The 16,878-nt window shown below is 46.4% G+C and overlaps 1 protein-coding gene across 4 annotated transcripts in view; it reads left to right on the top strand.

The window, feature by feature from the left end:
* cacnb1 (calcium channel, voltage-dependent, beta 1 subunit) overlaps positions 1–16,878 on the top strand; it is a 58,174-nt gene that overhangs the window by 16,730 nt on the left and 24,566 nt on the right. For 2 of the 4 annotated variants that reach the window (XM_015362195.2, XM_069185716.1), the window contains 5 exons: positions 10,988–11,107; positions 11,781–11,903; positions 13,134–13,270; positions 13,873–13,949; positions 16,022–16,182. In XM_015362195.2, coding sequence (XP_015217681.2) covers positions 10,988–11,107; positions 11,781–11,903; positions 13,134–13,270; positions 13,873–13,949; positions 16,022–16,182 — 618 coding nt within the window. Of the gene's footprint in view, positions 1–5,137; positions 5,530–10,987; positions 11,108–11,780; positions 11,904–13,133; positions 13,271–13,872; positions 13,950–16,021; positions 16,183–16,878 lie in introns of those variants that run through there. The other 2 variants (XM_015362199.2, XM_006638221.3) reach the window with 2 other exon arrangements.

Genomic DNA, 16,878 nt, shown 5'->3' on the forward strand with positions numbered 1-16,878 from the left:
CTCTTACGGCATCAGACTTTATAGCAGCTCGGCCTGGGAGTGCTGTAGCCTCTGAATCAGATCGACGGCACTTGTCCTGTCCCTTTAGTGTACTCGGAATCGAGCGTAGTGTACCTCGGCAAGAATAATGACCGGCAGAAATCCAAGACTTGGGAATGCTGACTGAGGGAATGTAGAAGTACTTTTAAAACTTCAACCTGGAGGCACTTCCTTAGCCAAAGGGTTGTGGGAGTCTGGAACACGTTTCCCAGCCGTGTTGTCGAAACTACTGTCCCCGCTTCTTTCTAGAAATGGCTGGATGAGATCCTCGGTTCAGTGAGCTACTAAAAACCAGATGATCTAGATGGGCCTCCTCTCGATTGCAAACGTTCTTGTCTCTTACTGTATGTGTTGCTGTCCATCTGTTTTTACAATATTTGCAGTCGCTTCATCCCAGAGAGGATCTTGGTGGTCTAGAGCCTATCCTGACAGATCTGGGGTGCAATTCATGTGCCCTGAATTCCTGTCGTTCACCGATAATTCATATCTGGTGTTGGAATAAATGACCCTCTAAAACCAGGCGAATTGCAACAGGCTTTAGCATGCTGCTGTGTTTGACTCTGTCATATTTACTTCATTGAAAACTGGTTTGTGTCATCTGCTGTGTTTCACATGGGTGCCTTTGCGTTTTACAGCCTCTGGCTGTGCATTCTTTCTCAATTATAATAAAGGAAAAAATAATCAAAAACACAAGAGTTTCTGCTAACTTGTGTTAGCAGTACTTGTTCTTCAAGTTCATGTTGCTGTCATTCTGTTGTTGATCGTGGATAATTGTATTAAGTCTAGTTAGCCTGTTTAAATTTTAATCAGTATTTCCGAGTTCCTGGAACATATCCTTTTAATTCAGGGCACCATGGAAGATGCAGTGTCTGGAAAGAAACACAACTGAACGAGCCTTTAAGCAAACAGTATTAAGTGGTGCTAAATGCTGTCAGGAGCTGGCAAACGGGGAAAATGAATTAATGCATTCTAGGCTAACTGAAACAGTCAAAGTCGACTCTTAAGAAATTTAATTGCTGGTTGGCGAAAGCCAGCAGTACTGTATGTATCAGATTTATTAACTTTGATATACAGCAGTGCTCAGTCTCTCAGTCGCCGTCTTTTACTTCTGTATCCAAAATGAGGAGGAGACCTGCCTAGCGTGCACAATAAAACGTATGCATGCAAAAGCAAGTATATATATGTGCACATGAACATATAGTCCACCCATGTGCACACTGTATCGCTTCAAGGCTGCTAGCAAGAGCTGGCACTGTATTGTCATGGCATCATGGCAAACATATAGGGTGGCAAACACTGCATTTGCAATTGCAACCCCTGAGCTGGGGCTCACAGTCCGTTTCCAAGAAGAAGATGTGAACTGAAGTTGGGCAGGTTTAATAGCATTGTGCTAGTTGGGGTGTGCCAATCCTGCAGTTCGGTGAGTTGCATCCAATGGCTGTGATGTGGCGACTTCCAGTGTCCAGCGCACATCCGAAAATTGTTCAGAAATGTGGCTGTTGGGTTTAGTTGTTTGCTGAGCTGCAGTGTCACTGTAGCACACAAGGGCGACACAGAGACTGCTTGCAGACTGTAAAGCTGTGTTCCTAACTGCTTACTAAAACTGATCCCATTAAGTTTTTCGCTGCAAAAACTTTGTACAAAAGTATGCAAAATAAAATGCATTTTAAACACATTTCAACCAAATAAGCCTTTCAACTTCTTTTCTTTACAGAACGCCAAAGCACAAAGGAAAGTGTCATTTAAAATGTTATTGAATGACACTTTTATGAGGAGCGGGTATGACATATTCCCTACGTATAGACTACCGTATCATTATCTTGAACAGAGGTTGTCAGCATGGGAATAATCTTCCAGAAATATCAGAGAAAAGTATAGTAATTTTGTGACAAATAGCATAATTTAGCCCTCTCTGAAAACTTGGCTCGCTTAGATGTACCTGTGTGTGTGAAGAATCTGCTAGTGTGCTTTGACACATGGCACTGTTTTGCAGAAACCGAAGGCGTGATCTATCAAAGTAAAGATCTCTTTGCATTCCTTTTGAAATAAACCAGCCAGCGCTTCTGAAGATAAAGCCACTCTGTTTATATTTCTGAGGTGTCTCGGAGATCTCCATCTGAGAAAGCCATATCCTTGTAATATTGGATACATTCTGAGCTGATATATAGTTTGCCATACAAAATTGTATTGTTTTCAGGCCTTTTAAGAACTTACGAAGTATACAGTATTCCAGGCTTAGGTCAGAGAATTTGCACAGCCTGTTGCTGGGTTAAATCTCCACTGTACATAGTCCCCTCCAGAGCTCTTCCTGAGTCTGGCCTCCGTCAGGCTCACCCCCAGCTCCTGTGCTGCTAATTTATTATGCCCTTCGGACAAGTGACAGGTTCATAAAGAGCCGGTGCGTGACAGGCCCCATCATTCTATCTCATTCAGGCTTTCTAAACTTTAACAATAACCCACAGTGCTCCAGTCTCTCAGCTGTAAAGATCAGGCCTCATCTTTTTGATTTATTTCTGATCTTGTTGATCTAGTTGGCCAGAGTTTTGCGCTCCTGGAGCACTGCCATACAGGAAATTCAGGGAATCGTTTACATTGCCTACAGTTTCCTCTTATTTCCTTTCTTGTGCCCTTTCATGCAAGTTAATTAAATATTCTGCCAAAGGCAGTTTGAAAACACAGTCCTGAAACCTGACCCTGACAGTAGAAACAGAGAAATCGAATACATCGAGATCCCTATTATGCGTCCAGTAAGTCGATGGATGAAAGTACAGTTATATGCTTTTATACAAGAGATGTGCTCTATGTGTTCTGTGTATACACAGGAACAGATAGTGTTGCAGACCTTAAAAATGCACCCTGCATCTCCAGCAGTGTTTCACTCATCTGCTAATTGTCATTAACTTTGTGTTTGTCAATGATATCCCATCTGACAATGAAAACAGGAGAAACGGGATGCCTCGTATGAACTGTTTCATATATAGATATATATGTATAGAGGGTCTAAAACATGTGGAAAACTGCCAGTGTTGTACAATGTAGAATTATTTAGAATTAATGAAAATTAATATGCAAATTATGTACTTGAGCAACAAAGTTTTGAAATTGATCTTTTTTTTACCTTAATAACAACCCATTATGTGTTTCCTTGTAGCTCTCAGTGTTCTTATGATGCATCACTGTGTGAGATGTGTAGTGTTTTTAAAAATACAGGCTACCATGCATGTAACATAGGAGGTGATCAGACTTCCTCTGATATTTATTGGTGAGTATCGTGGAGTGACAGGAATTAATCCAACTCTGTCACTCTGGTCCTGCCACGGGCAGGTCCAGTTTCTGATGGTGATAATGATTGCGTGGAGATTTTGTTTTTACCATACACCCTTCCAACTCGGAATTCCCAGTTTTTTTATGAAGCGGCTCTCCAGCAGCTGCAGCCCCTGTACCTAGCTGGGAAGCAGGGACTTATGGAAATGGTCTCCTGACATGTCTACCTGCACGCCGGGAGCTCTGCAGCTCCTGGCGGGAGTGGTGATGCCTATTGGAGGAGCGGACCATCCCTTGCGGACATGTGTGGGGTTCTTGTTCAGCCGTGCCAATGAGCCCTGGCTTCCTCGTGCAAGCCCTACCTTGGTGGTGCTCCGCCGATTGTGAGCTGCCTCTGGTAGACTCCTGATCACGGCTGGCTTGTGACGTGACCCCGGGCTCGAACCCGTGACGTCTGGATCCGTGAGCTCAGCCCAAACTCCCGGTGAGCTCCAGAATGGGTTCTGCTGCTTGGGAGCTAATTGCATGGAAACTCCTTCTTCAGAAACGAGGTTCTTGAAGTTGGAAAAGGAACACCTCAGGGTCTGTACCCTGCTTACAGTATATAAGCCCAGTGCACTGGGGGCTTTAATCGCAGAGCACTTAACCTGAGCTTGTTAAGGATTTTCTCTCAGTTGTCAATAAACAACATACAGGAAGTTACTCATTTTCCCTGCCCATCAAAGGCCACTGCTGTGAATTAAAGTTGTGGGGAAATCAATGTACAGCAGAGGGATGTTGTATATTTAATAGAACATGGTACAATGCTACATCGTCATTCAAGAACTGAGTAGTCCTTTAATCATGCAACTGTGCAATATACAGATGACAAAATTGCAGTGCTTAAAGGTTTCTGACGTTCCTGTTGCAGTAACCATTTGAGTTAAGTTTCTGCCCTAATATATGTAGGAACTGCCACCTTTTAATTCCAGATGGTACTGTCAAGTTTATATATCACACGCTGGCTTAAGCATCTATTTTCCCCTTTAGAAGAAAGTTGCCTTACACAGGGCTGAACAAAACGAATAGTGGCTACAGCAAGGAGGAAAGAGAGATGGATGATGACAGATTTAAGTAGTCCAGTATTCCCTTTAGAACAGGGAAGCTGTTACTTTATAACTCATGCAAGATTAATCCTGATTTTCTTACTTCTCAGACTTATATTGTTTACCCCAGGAAGGCTAAAGCTTCTGTGTGTAGGTCTTTCAGAGTCACAGAGTGAGAATTCGCATTGCGTTTTAGTTTGTTTGTGGAGCTTCATGGTGAGCATCCATGTTCCTGTTGCTCTCACTTGTAGGGCCTTCTGCTGCACCTACAGTATATAGGAGCTGTCCTGTGCCCTCTCTGGAGTACAGTGCTTTGATTAACGGAGCTCTCTGTCCACACTTGTTCTCTCGGTCTCACTCCTGGGCACCTCTTACTCTTAAGGACTCAAGGACAATAGTCACTCCCTCCTCCTTGCATGCAGCCTCTCTCTTTTCCATCAGTCTTACCCACACTCTTGTTTTCTTTCTGTCCCTCTCCACCCCCTCTCGTGCAGTGACACACTCGCAGACTTTTGTTCTCCCCTGTGCGCTTGTGCGGATTTCTGTCCCTTCTCCTGCTCCTAGCTCTTCTTCCTTTCCCATGTTTCTCCCTCACCTCCCTCTCCCTCTGTCGAGCAGCTGTGCTGGTTACTATGACACTGCCTGGGTCCCTCAGCTGGCTCGGCCAATCGGAGCGCAGGCCCGGTGTCAGCTGGTGGGGAGCTATTTTGAACGGAGCTGTGAAGTGAAGCAAGGAGCTAAATCTGAGGCACAGAGGCAGTGCCGGCGCTCTCTGGGCAGATCCCATTGACTCCCGAGCGAGAGCAGCTGAGCACAGGCTGGCTCCCTCCCCACGCCGCCGCGCCCCGTCTTCGCGATCGATTAAGGGGGGGCCGAGGCCGCTGGCCGATCCGGTCTGATCCGGCCAGTGTATTGATTTGGTCCCGTCCATGTCCCTGACTGTGGCAGAGGCTGCACGAGTCGGGGGCTGAGTTGTTCTTCTGAGCCTCCCTGCCGCGGACCTGCTGGGGCAGTCTAAGAGGAGAGGTCCGTGTCTCTGCCTCGTCCGCTTGGGTTGGGCGCTTCTGTAAAGCAGGCTTGGCTGAGGCTGTCCGTCGCCGATGTGGGAATGTACCTGTATGGGCTAGATGACTCAGAGCCGGTAAGTGCCTGCCTGACACCATCGCCATCGTTATTCTGATGAGTACTATTGTGTCACTGTTTGGTAAAGATAGTGGGGCTGTGACTCAGTTGTGGACTTGGTAATGACTAACTCTGAGTGAACTTTGATTTAATAAAAAACTGCTTGGAACCAGAGGACACAAGTGGACACTGTGTGGATGCGCATTTAAAACTGAGAGCAGGAGTCACTTCTCTAGGGGCTGTGAAAGTAAGGATCTGCGCCTGTGGCTGGAAGGTTGCCGGTTCAAATCCCACAGCCGGCAGAGGAATCCTACTCCGTTGGGCCCCTGAGCAAGGCCCTTCACCCTAACTGCTCCAGGGGCGCTGTACAATGGCTGACCCTGCGCTCTGACCCCAAGCTTCTCTCCATGTCTGTGTGTCTGTGTCTCCATGGAGAAAAGCTGGGGTATGCGAAAAGACGAATTCCTAATGCAAGAAATTGTATAGGGCTAATAAAGAAACATTATTATTATTGTTGTTGAAGCTGATACGCGGGCTTCTTTCAAGAAAGCACTGGATGAGATCCTCATCCTGACAACCAGACAGGCTTGGTGGGCCAAATGGCCTTTTCTTATTTTAGAACTGTTCAAAAGGTAGATGTAACTACATCCACGAAGCCTGGAAAGAATTCAGACCGCATTAAGTCTGCAGAACTAATGAAACAAGCAGAGAGTTTCTCTGTGCAGGACAGCGTGGGTAGGTACACAGTACAAGGACATGGGGAAGTTTAGCACAGGGTAGTGGGAGTGAGAGAAAGTGTTTTTTATAGCTCTGGTTTGTAAGGCAGGGTACTATGGCAGATGTAAATAGAAGCAGCTTCTTACAGGCCTGGAGTCTTTGTGTTAGCAGATCAATTAAACTTGGATCCAGACTCTTGTCAGATGTGACTTTGATGTGTTGGGTGCTGATAAACTATTCTTTCCAAACTAATGTCCCCAGTCTTGAATATTGTGCCAATGATTTAAAATAGAAGACATCTCTTCATGTCATATTTATACATCTACTAAGAGAGAACATTGAACAAAAATGTCTGATTTTTGAATTGTTAAAATCTCCCACGTTATTTAATAAATCAGGTATATCCTTACACAACTGGAAACTCTAGTAGAGAATTATGTGTAATGTTTTTTTAAGGTTCTGTGTTTTTCTTCCAGTCCTGAGCTTCTGTTCGCTTTGGTGGGCAGAATGCCGTTTGCACCATGCAGGGCTCTTGAACTAAAATAGCTGCCTTTTTTTTTAATGAATGGCACTCCATGCTGTTTAAGGCCCTTGCATCTATTGATTTGTATTATTTTAGGCAGCCCATTAAATCACTACAGTTCTGTTTATATTAGTAGGTCAGTTACTGTTGCTAATTGTACAGAGCTGGGCTCCATCCCCTTGAATTTGGAACCCAAAAGCCAAGAGCTCCAGCAAGAAAGACTAAAGGGGGTGTATAGTGTCTGATGCCTTCTTTAAGCTCCCATTCCAGTATTTCCCTTTTGAGCCCCTCTTAATGAATGGTGTGAGATGGAAGACATATGTATATCTTAGGGACAGCCGAGACAAACATGAGCACAAAAACAAGAATCGAAACACCAGCTGCATTGCAGTCCTCACCTGCAAACCCAGAGCTACAGGATAGTAGCTCAGCATCTAACTTTCACCTTCTGCACGGAGGTAGGGTAATGTGATGAGTCAGATCTCTCATCTGCCACAAGCTCTTATGCAGCCTTAGTTTTTTCTTTACCTGGTCTTTGCAGATATTATGAGTGCAGGTCTGCCTGGCATTGAGAGTTACAGGCCTATAGCACTCCTGTAGCACTACTCATATAATAAAACGTAAGTCTCTTTGACCTGGCTTGAGAAGGAGCCAACATAGAGACAAGGGACCAGAATTCACTGGTTCCTGAAGATACATCGGCAACAGCAGAGGTGTCACAGTGCAGACCTAAATTTGAATAAGGTCAGTAGAATATGACCTCATGAATGCCTTGTGCCCTGCAGCCTTAGCAGTTGTCCATTCTCTGCTCCCTATTCTCTCAGTTCAGAAAAACCTTGCAAGTTCCCTTATGCCGGGGGTGAATTGCCCTGCTCAGTAAACAAATTAGACGGGCAGCTTGCCGGCTGTGAAGGATCAGGCCCACTAAGTGTGCTTTCTGGCAAAGAGCTCCTGGGTCTTTTTGGCCCTGAGTCTGTTAGATGCTTTATTTTTGTTTTATTTTAACATGTTCAGAATGTCACGGGAGGATCATTCTAGGTGCAAGAGGCCTGACAGCATGGTGTTACTGCGGTCTTTCTGGTGGTCTGGGAAATGTCTGAGGAGTGGCACGGTGGCACCTTTCATCTGAAGACTCTCACGGAACTGAGTGCACCGGGGCTGGGCTGAGCAGCATCTCATGTGTGATCCAGAAGACATGCAAAAAGCAAAGGACTTACCCCAGTCCTTAAACTCTTTGGTACAGAGTTTCACTGAGTTGCATTCTCTTTGGAGTCTGCATGTTCTCCCCAAGTTTGTGTCGGCTTTTTGCCAGGTGCTCCGGTTTCCTCCCACCAGGTAAAGACTTGCTGGTTGGGATAATCAGTGTTTCTAAGGTGTGTGTGTGTGTGTCCTGCAATGGCCTAGCATCCCATATAAAGTGTAGCTCTGCCTTCCTTGGTATAGACTCTGGAATGCCATGCCCCTTGTCATACAATAATAACTGGCTTTCTGAAAAGGCGTGGGTGGATATTCAATTTATTTCACAATTTAAAATTCCAAGACCATAAAGGATGAAGACTGTCGAGCCCGGATTACGTATTGATCTTTTGTTTCAGTAGTTTTGTTTTAATCTTTAATCTTATTGTCTTTAAACTTACACTGTGGCTGAATACTATGAGCAAGAAATGTTCCCTGATTCTTTTTCAAAGTCTCAGTGACCTTTAAGTTTAAAAGAATGTTTGGGTTTGGTTGCGATTCTGTGAAATGCCTTCTGTTCTGTGACCACAGGACACAGTGAAGACACAAATCTGCCCCACCCCCTGTTGAAAGCTTAGTATCTTTAGTTTAGAGGTGTGCTGTGCCCTGTTACCCCTTGTGTTTCCCGCAAGTTAAACAGGCAGTGATCTTGATCTATTGGTTATAACACAGTGCCAAGAATTACCAGCAGTCACTGCAGAAATGTCAAGCTCAATGGAGTGACACTGGTACGGCTCATCAGGATTGTGTTTGCCTCCTGCCCAGTTTTTAGGCAAAACTACTGTAGGTGGTGGTGATGGCTGGGGTGGGTTCAATGTTTCTATAGGCAAATATTTTCACACCAGTATGATGGCAAATTTATGCATTAAAAATGATTTCCTTCGATGTTTCACTGTCGCAGTGAGAAGATGGAACTACACGTAAGCTTGACAGAAGATTTGTGCTGTTTCAGAGATTGAACTTGGCATGCACCCTCGGTTTATACCCCTTATTTCCAAAGTGGCATGTGTACTGGTGTAGAAATGTGTACTGGAGGTGTGGTGAGCATACCAACTGCCAGATATAGAAAACACATCACATTTCGAGAATTCGCTGCCAGATCAAATCAATTGTCCCTAATGAATGTTTGATGTGATGTACAATAGTGAAAGCGGAGCATTGAACTGGCAGGAAAAGGCTATGCCGTGGGTAACAATGTAAAAAGGAAATCAATGTAAATACAGGCTATATAAGCATGGTAAAATCATCGGAGAACTGGGACAAAGCTGTGCAAATCTGCTGTTCTAAACATCTTTAAGAGTTATGTCCAAAGCTGCAGTCAGAGACTGTCTGATTATTGAACATCCCAGATTGAATTTGGAAATGTCAGCCATTCTTTGTATAGCTATATGACAGTATGGCAGCTTCTTTTGGCTTTTGATTAAGATTTGATTTTTCGCCCATATTGGAAATATTGCGAGAATCCCTGAAAACAGAAAGCACTTTTCTGTCGCTTGACATCTCATTGTTTCCAGTGAGTCACTTGATATACAGCTTTCCCCTTGTGTTTCCTGCATGTTGAGCAGGCGGTGATCTTGATCTATTGGTTATAACACAGTGCCAAGAATTACCAGCAGTCACTGTGCAGAAATGTCACGCTGAACAATGGAGTGACACAGGCACGGCTCATCGGGATTGTGTGTGCCTCCTGCCCAATCTTAGACAATAACTTTTGTTCAAACTATGTGGTGGCGATGGCTGGGTTGTGTTAAACATTTCTGTTGGAAAATGTTTTCATGAACAGTATGATTGCAAATGTATGCATTAAAATGCATAGCTCACATTTCTTTTGCTGTTTGATGTATCGCTGTCACTGTGTAAAGACAGATCTGCATGTAAGCTTGACAGTGAATTTCATTTCAGTGCTCTTGTCTCAGAAATTCTCAAGGACTGGAATTATAAACAGAAACGCTGTTAAAGACTTCAATAGCTACAAATTATTCTGTACAAGGCACTAGTAGTAGACTAAGTATATACAGTATATAAAACATTTTTGGGGGTCTGATAGCATGATAAGTTTGATTCTACAAAACGAATAGCAGCCAGTAGTGTACACATTAAGGTGATCTCTGTCAAAACACAGCAGGTAATGCATGCATTTGATACAAAACTATAATACTTTAGTGTGTGCTTTGTCATAACATTCCAGAGAGTCATTAATTAGTTTTTCAAGAGAAATGTTGCCTGTTTTGCAGGAAGGCCAGAATGTGGTAATCGTAATTTACAAAAGCATTCCGGGCATATTAAGATGCTAGGTAATATTTTTTTCTGGATTTCAGTGTCTGGACTTTTGTCAGCTTTCATCCTCAGGCAAGAATAGCACAGTGTGTACAGGACAGCCCAGCTCTGCTGTGCTCCCAGCAGTAAAAGGCCTGTCCTGCTGTCTGCTTCCATCTGTCATCCTGTTAAGAGCTGTGACAGCTGCACATGCACACTGCCATGTATTAACCCCCTCATTGCCTTACCTGGGACACACGACTAGAAGTTTCATTCTCCCTGGCCTGCGGTTGTACACACCACCTGTGCCCCTGGGCCTCCTTCCCTGGGAGTCTCTCTCAGTGCCTCATCCTGATAGAGTCTTCCCTTTCTCAGACAGGGGGACACATATCTCAGTCTCCCTTTTCCTGTCCATCTGCCTCCCAGGTGTCCTCTTGCTGTTTTGTCTCGGCCCCCTGAAGATGTTTGCCTTTCACCCCTGTCCTGTTCAGTCTCAGACCACAATGAATTGACTTTTTCCCCCTCTGCTACCTTTCTCTTCTCTCCCTCTCTCTTGACCCTTGACTCCTTGCCATGCCAGTCCGGACATAACCTTATTCCCCTCTACACCTCTCTGTGTGCTTTCATCGCCCTTTCTCCTACTGATTAATTCTGGTCACCTCTTTGTGCCCCTTCTGTGAGTTCCGTTATTTTTCTGAAGCCATAACCTCCTCCTCCAGCTCCTCCTCTCCTTTCTCTCCTGCAGGGCTCTGCAGACTCGTACACGAGCCGGCCCTCCGACTCGGATGTGTCTCTGGAGGAGGACCGGGAGGCTCTGCGCAAGGAGGCGGACCGGCAGGCCCTCGCCACGCTCGAGAAAGCCAAGGTGAGCCCGGTCGGCCCCCTGGCAGGGGGCATCCCTAGGGAGGGACAGCGCTGACGTCTGGCAGGGGGGCTTAGCTCTGGAGGATCACCGACTCGGATGGAAACTCGTCTCTTGCATCATTTACTAAAACACGGCGTCACAGACTCACATCTGACTCTCTCCCACCAAGACCTCTTTCTTCCCCCCTTTTCTTTGGCTCGGCCCTGGGAATGTCTGTGATTCACTGCTTGCAAGGGTGCAGGAAAACTAGGGTAGATCAGATTCACTACAAAGCGCTCTTGATCACCCGGAGAATTGGAGGTGGGTGGTCCTCTGACCAGCAGGCTGGGCAGGGAAAGTCTTAAGGAGTATCCAAATGGCTTGTTTGGACAGAAACAGACATTAAACAATGCAGTGCTTGTGTAGCAATCCCCAAAGCACAACCTGAGGTTCCTGCAGTGCATTTGTGATACATATAATTAGTGCACAGCTCAATTAATAATCCCTTAACGTATGTTAGAAACAGAATTAACCATGCAATTGACCCTGCCCTTTGTAGCCACACTGCATGTCTAAGTAAGTCATATTAAAAGCAAATCGTAAGCTCACAGCTGATTGTGCTCTGAGTGTGTGCTATTCCACTCTGTGCTATTGATGGTATTGGCTTCCTGCTCTGTGCGTTTCTCCCCTGCAGACCAAACCTGTGGCCTTTGCTGTGAGGACGAATGTGGGCTACAACTCTGGCCCCAACGATGACGTGCCTGTCCAAGGAATGGCCATCTCCTTTGAGGCCAAGGACTTCCTTCATATCAAAGAGGTCAGGGCTGCTTTTCCATTGGCCAAATAATTGGTTTGTCGGTCAGGCGCTCCCAGGTGGGGTCTACTCCGTAATCATAGCTTAACACAGCGTCTACACGAGACAAGATCAACACAGAGCACTTAACTCTGCGCACGTGCCTGATTTACCGAATTCTGAGCAGCAGGCTTGCCTAGATGAAGATTCATCCCGTCTCGAAGAAAGCAAGTTTCAAATAGGGTCATGGGGAATAGAGGACCCCAGACTCTTATGATGGGGGGAGCCCCTTTTGGAAGCAGTGTTTTTGGATAGGTAACCCCCCCCCCCCCCCAGTTCGAAGTTCAAGTAGATATGTAATTTTTTTTTCTCATTTATATAAAAAAAAACCTCATTATTATATTGTGGTCTATGACTTAATGTACTCATAAGCCAGAAATGATAGTTGACTTTCCTTGAAATTCATCGCCTTTAAAGAGAGGAAAACTATTGATAGACTTAGGGTGAAATGTTTTCCAAAATATTTGGGGACCTCCCTGGAATATTTCTGAATTGCTTCCCTGCAAAGATCCCCGAACCCCATTTTAGCAACGTCCATCTTATTGTAAGGTGAGGAATATACTGTAGCAGCTGCTGTTGCATCAAGTGGGAAATGGAGAAGAAGGGGGTGCAGGGAGTAGGGGGTGCATCCGAAGCAGATGTTCTTAACTGAGCTGTTACAGGTCAAAGGAGTTTATATTTAAATACGAAAAAACAGGGGGAGAAGGGTACACCCTGTAAGTTGTAAGCTACGGAGTTTTATTTAACAAATTGGTCACCGTAAGTGATCACTGCTGCCAAATGCAACTGACACAACTCAAAAAGATTCATGACCGAAGTGGTGCTCCGTGTTCCCACTGGTGAGCTCATGGGACTCATCTGTTTCTGTTGCCATTTCTAGTTAAATGTCATTAAAGTGAAATCGACCATTGAGGATTGTTACCAGTGAGCAGTATAAAAACATGGGGTGTAAATCAAAACCAGCACCTGAGCATACTGAGGTATTTAGAAACATGGCTTGCTCTGAGTTAAAAGACCTCAAGCAACGGGCCTGGAGGAAGATGCTGAGGGACTTGTGTATTCAGGACAGCCTCGTCACAGATTGGTCAGTAATTTCATGCCAAGCCGTGCTGTTGAGCCCCCAGAGGCTCCCAGCCTGTAACTGGGGCAGGGGCTCTCAGCACCTTCTGGAGCTCCTTCTGTCTCCTCCTGCAGAAGTACAACAACGACTGGTGGATCGGCAGGCTGGTGAAGGAGGGCTGCGAGGTGGGCTTCATCCCCAGCCCGGTCAAGCTGGAGAACACGCGCCTGCAGCAGGAGCAGAGGATGAGGCAGAGCCGGCTCAGCTCCAGGTGTGCCAGCGCGCTGGAGGCGGTGCACGAGGCATGGGACAAAGGACATGGGGCATGGGAAGAGGGCAACAGGACACGGGGCACGGGATAAAGGACATGGGGTACTGGGCATGGGACAGTGGACATGGGGCATGGGACAAGAGACAGAGGGGACAGGACAAGGGGCATGGAGCACAGGTCAAGGGGCACAAGGCACAGGACTAGGAAAAAGGGACATGGGGCACAGGGCACAGGAAAAGGGGCACATGGAACCCGGGCTGTACTATCGCTCTGATCCATCCACAAAGTGAACAGGCCTTGTCTTCGGGTGGGGTGGTGAAGATCGCAAATCTCTGGTAAGGCGTTGAACTGGCGGAGGCCCTGGTGACGCAGCCAACAGAACAAACTCAGCGACAGTGCACTGGTCTAGGCAATACTGCCCCCGTCTGCGCATTCATTCCCCTTTCGCCTCGCCCCAGCATTTCTGGCGTTTAATATGACCCTCTCTGCGCACATCTGGCCAGGCTGTCGTTACTTTGAGCATCGCCCGTGGGCCCGTGGTGTGCCCTCTGTCGCCCAGGTCGGTCCTAGCTTTGCCTGACTGCTGCAGTTTCTTCTTGCAGTAAATCTGGAGGGAACTCCAGCTCCAGCCTGGGGGATGTTGCCACAGGGACACGCAGACCCACCCCGCCTGCCACAGGTAAAGCTGCCGCATCTATATGTAGTGGAAACCTTGAGCAAACCCACATGCAGCACCCTCATTCGAGCCGATTCCTTTAAATATGAACTCACAGCCCCTTAACTGAAAAGCTGCTTCACAAGTTGACAAAACTGCTTAGATCGGATACTGTTTTACTGCAGGGTTATAGGTAGACCAGGGGTCTCAACCACTGGTCCTGGAGAGCCCCGCGTCATCAGGTTTTATAGGAAAACCAGCATCGATTTCTAAAGACCCGGAGCAGTTTTAGTTACGTGGTTGAATGTTTCAATTAAATAATTTAGACGTCATTTGGAACAAATATCCGAAAACAATTTAGCCCTTGGGGGCAGAGTTTCCTTAATGGAACACATTACACGGTTAATCAATAACTTACAAGGCTTCCCAGTCTTTAGAAGCACAGTAGGTGATTTAGGGTTGCCTGTAAGACTTTCTGGACCAGGGCTCTTCAGGACCGAAGCGGGAACCTTTCTGGGTTTTTTGTTCTGCTTGAGTGTTGGAGATCATGCAGTCAGTCACTTGAGAAATGCACTCGTCCAGAGGCACAAAACCTTTGTTTAGAAGCTGAAAAGATCTGAAGAGTTCAAGTTAAATCTATTGTTAGGCCCATTAAGGAACAAAAAACAGGTCGGGGAGGGGGTACCTATGAGCAGAATTGGGAGACCTCGCTCGTAAGTTATATGGATTTAAGGAAAATAAGCAAATTGAGTATCAATGATTTTTACTGAGACTGTAGATTGAGAGTAGTTTTCCTCAATTCCAGACCTTAAAGCCTACAATCCGACAGGCTTTATAGGTCTCCCTAAACCAATTTTCTGCTGAATTTCTCCAGTGAAGAGAACTGCATTTACAGTACTTATAGTTCAGGTAGAAAAAAAAAACAGAAGACTTTGTAGCCCTTGAGCACCCAGTATGAGGGATGCTGATGTGATTCACACAGGATGTATATTTAACATGTGCCTTTGACAGAAATTAAATTTAGAATGTTCAGTTCGGTAGCTGACTGAGGAAATAACAGTTTGGGTGTTGCACTAACGAGAAATTTATATGAGATCTCTCTTCAGGGGAAGTTGTCACCTTTTCCTGTGTCTATTAAAAACAAAAACTAGGCAATTCCCCTGGAATAAGATGTTATGGCCCCAAAGTGTCTAAAGGACTGGAAGCCATTAAAACAAATTTGTATTTGTATTCACCCGGAATGCTTTTTTAATCTGTGGTTTTAAAGTTTATATCCTACCTGCAGAACAAAAACGTGCTTTGTAGCTTGCGCAGGATCTTGAGAGACAGAAGGCCCCATGCTCCTCTCAGCCGATGGGCTCTGAGCCATTGCAGATGCGTTCGATATGTTGGGTCTGCGAGAAATGTGACAGTGACTTTAGATTCACCTGTGGCTTCAGTCTCCAGTGTGACGGCTTCGGACTGTGAGCATGGACTCACTGCGAGAGATCCGTGTGAATTTCTTTTAATGGCTTCATCCACTGTGGCTGTACAGGGTACGACTGTACTAGTCCTGTGTGCTGCTGATGTCTCTTCTAGATATCCCGAATCTTCTTTGCTCTGCTGACTTAGCAAGAGCCCCCCTCCCAACACCAGCTTGCCCTGGTCCCTGTGCCCACACCTCCCCTCTCCCTCTATAGCCACCCTGCCGAAAAAATATCTCTCATGCTGATATTTTTCTCTCCCGTGTCTGTCCACCCTGACTTGACCCGACGATGACCTTTTGTGTTTTTTTAATGGTTTCATTTCCATTTTTCTGCCACATCGGCATGTTTCCTCGACTTCCAACACTTGTGTTTTACTGCCTTTTATTTCTTTTCTCGTTTTCTCCATCTTCGTGATCCTCACTTCTCCGACCCCTCTTCCCCCTCTGACTCGTGTCTTTCCCTGCTGCTTCCCGGACCCTTGTCTCTCACTCTTCTCCCCCCTCTGCCCCCTCTCCCCCACCCTCTTCCTCTGTCTGCTCCTCCTGTGCCCTTTGATTCGCCCCCCCATCCCTCTGTGTCCCCCTTTCTCCCCCACCCCATCGCTCCCCACTGCGCCCCCTCCTCCCCCAGCTCATGTGGAGATATCCACAGTGGGTTTTGATGTTGACCCCCTCGACTTGGATGCAGAGGAGCCTTCCGAGCCCCCGATTGACTCCCGCTCCCCCAAAACCAGCGTGAGCAGCGTCACCTCCCCCCAGGCTAATGCCAAGCGCATCCCTTTCTTTAAGAAGGTAAAACCGGTGGCCGTTGGCACAGCTGTTAGGACCCAGAGCTGCTGCTGCTGCTGCTTCTGCTACTGAGATACACCCCGCCCCCTCCTCCTCAACCCCCCTCCAGCCAACCCACCGCGTCTGGTCTGTAATCCCCCCCCCGCTCCCTCACTAACCCTCTCACCCCTCTGTCTCCGGTTGCTACGGTAACAGTTAGAGCTGTGTGTGCGTATTGGGAAGGGTGAGCTGGCTGTCACAGGAGGACCCGCACGGCCTACTGGGTAGCATCAAACAAAGTTCAGAGGGGAAACGCAAAAAACGGACGAGACAGACTTGTTCAGTATGAGGGAGAAGCGCCCTTTGTTTCACGTCACGAATGTGCTGCTGGGCTCGTGGAGTTACAAGCCTGAAGGAGCAGGGCTCGCAGGAAATGTGGCCGTGTCAGAACACACAGGTGGGTCTGCTGGTTAACCGGGCAGTGCTTTTTAAAGAGGCCTCCAGCTGCCTCTGAAACCCACAGCCCTTGCTCCTGTTTTATAAACAAGCTCCTGGCATCTGTACGGATTTACAAATAGCTCCCACAGATACCCGTGTATTTTCACTGCCAGGAGAACTCTGAGGAGCTGCCCGCTCCACCTGAGATACAACAGAGACAGACACAAGGTCAAATATGTTCACGCTTATTTGCACAAAATTAAATGCGGCTCAGTACTTCTG

This window comes from Lepisosteus oculatus, chromosome 28 (genome assembly GCF_040954835.1).
Source record: "Lepisosteus oculatus isolate fLepOcu1 chromosome 28, fLepOcu1.hap2, whole genome shotgun sequence".
Taxonomy (NCBI): Eukaryota; Metazoa; Chordata; class Actinopteri; order Semionotiformes; family Lepisosteidae; genus Lepisosteus; species Lepisosteus oculatus.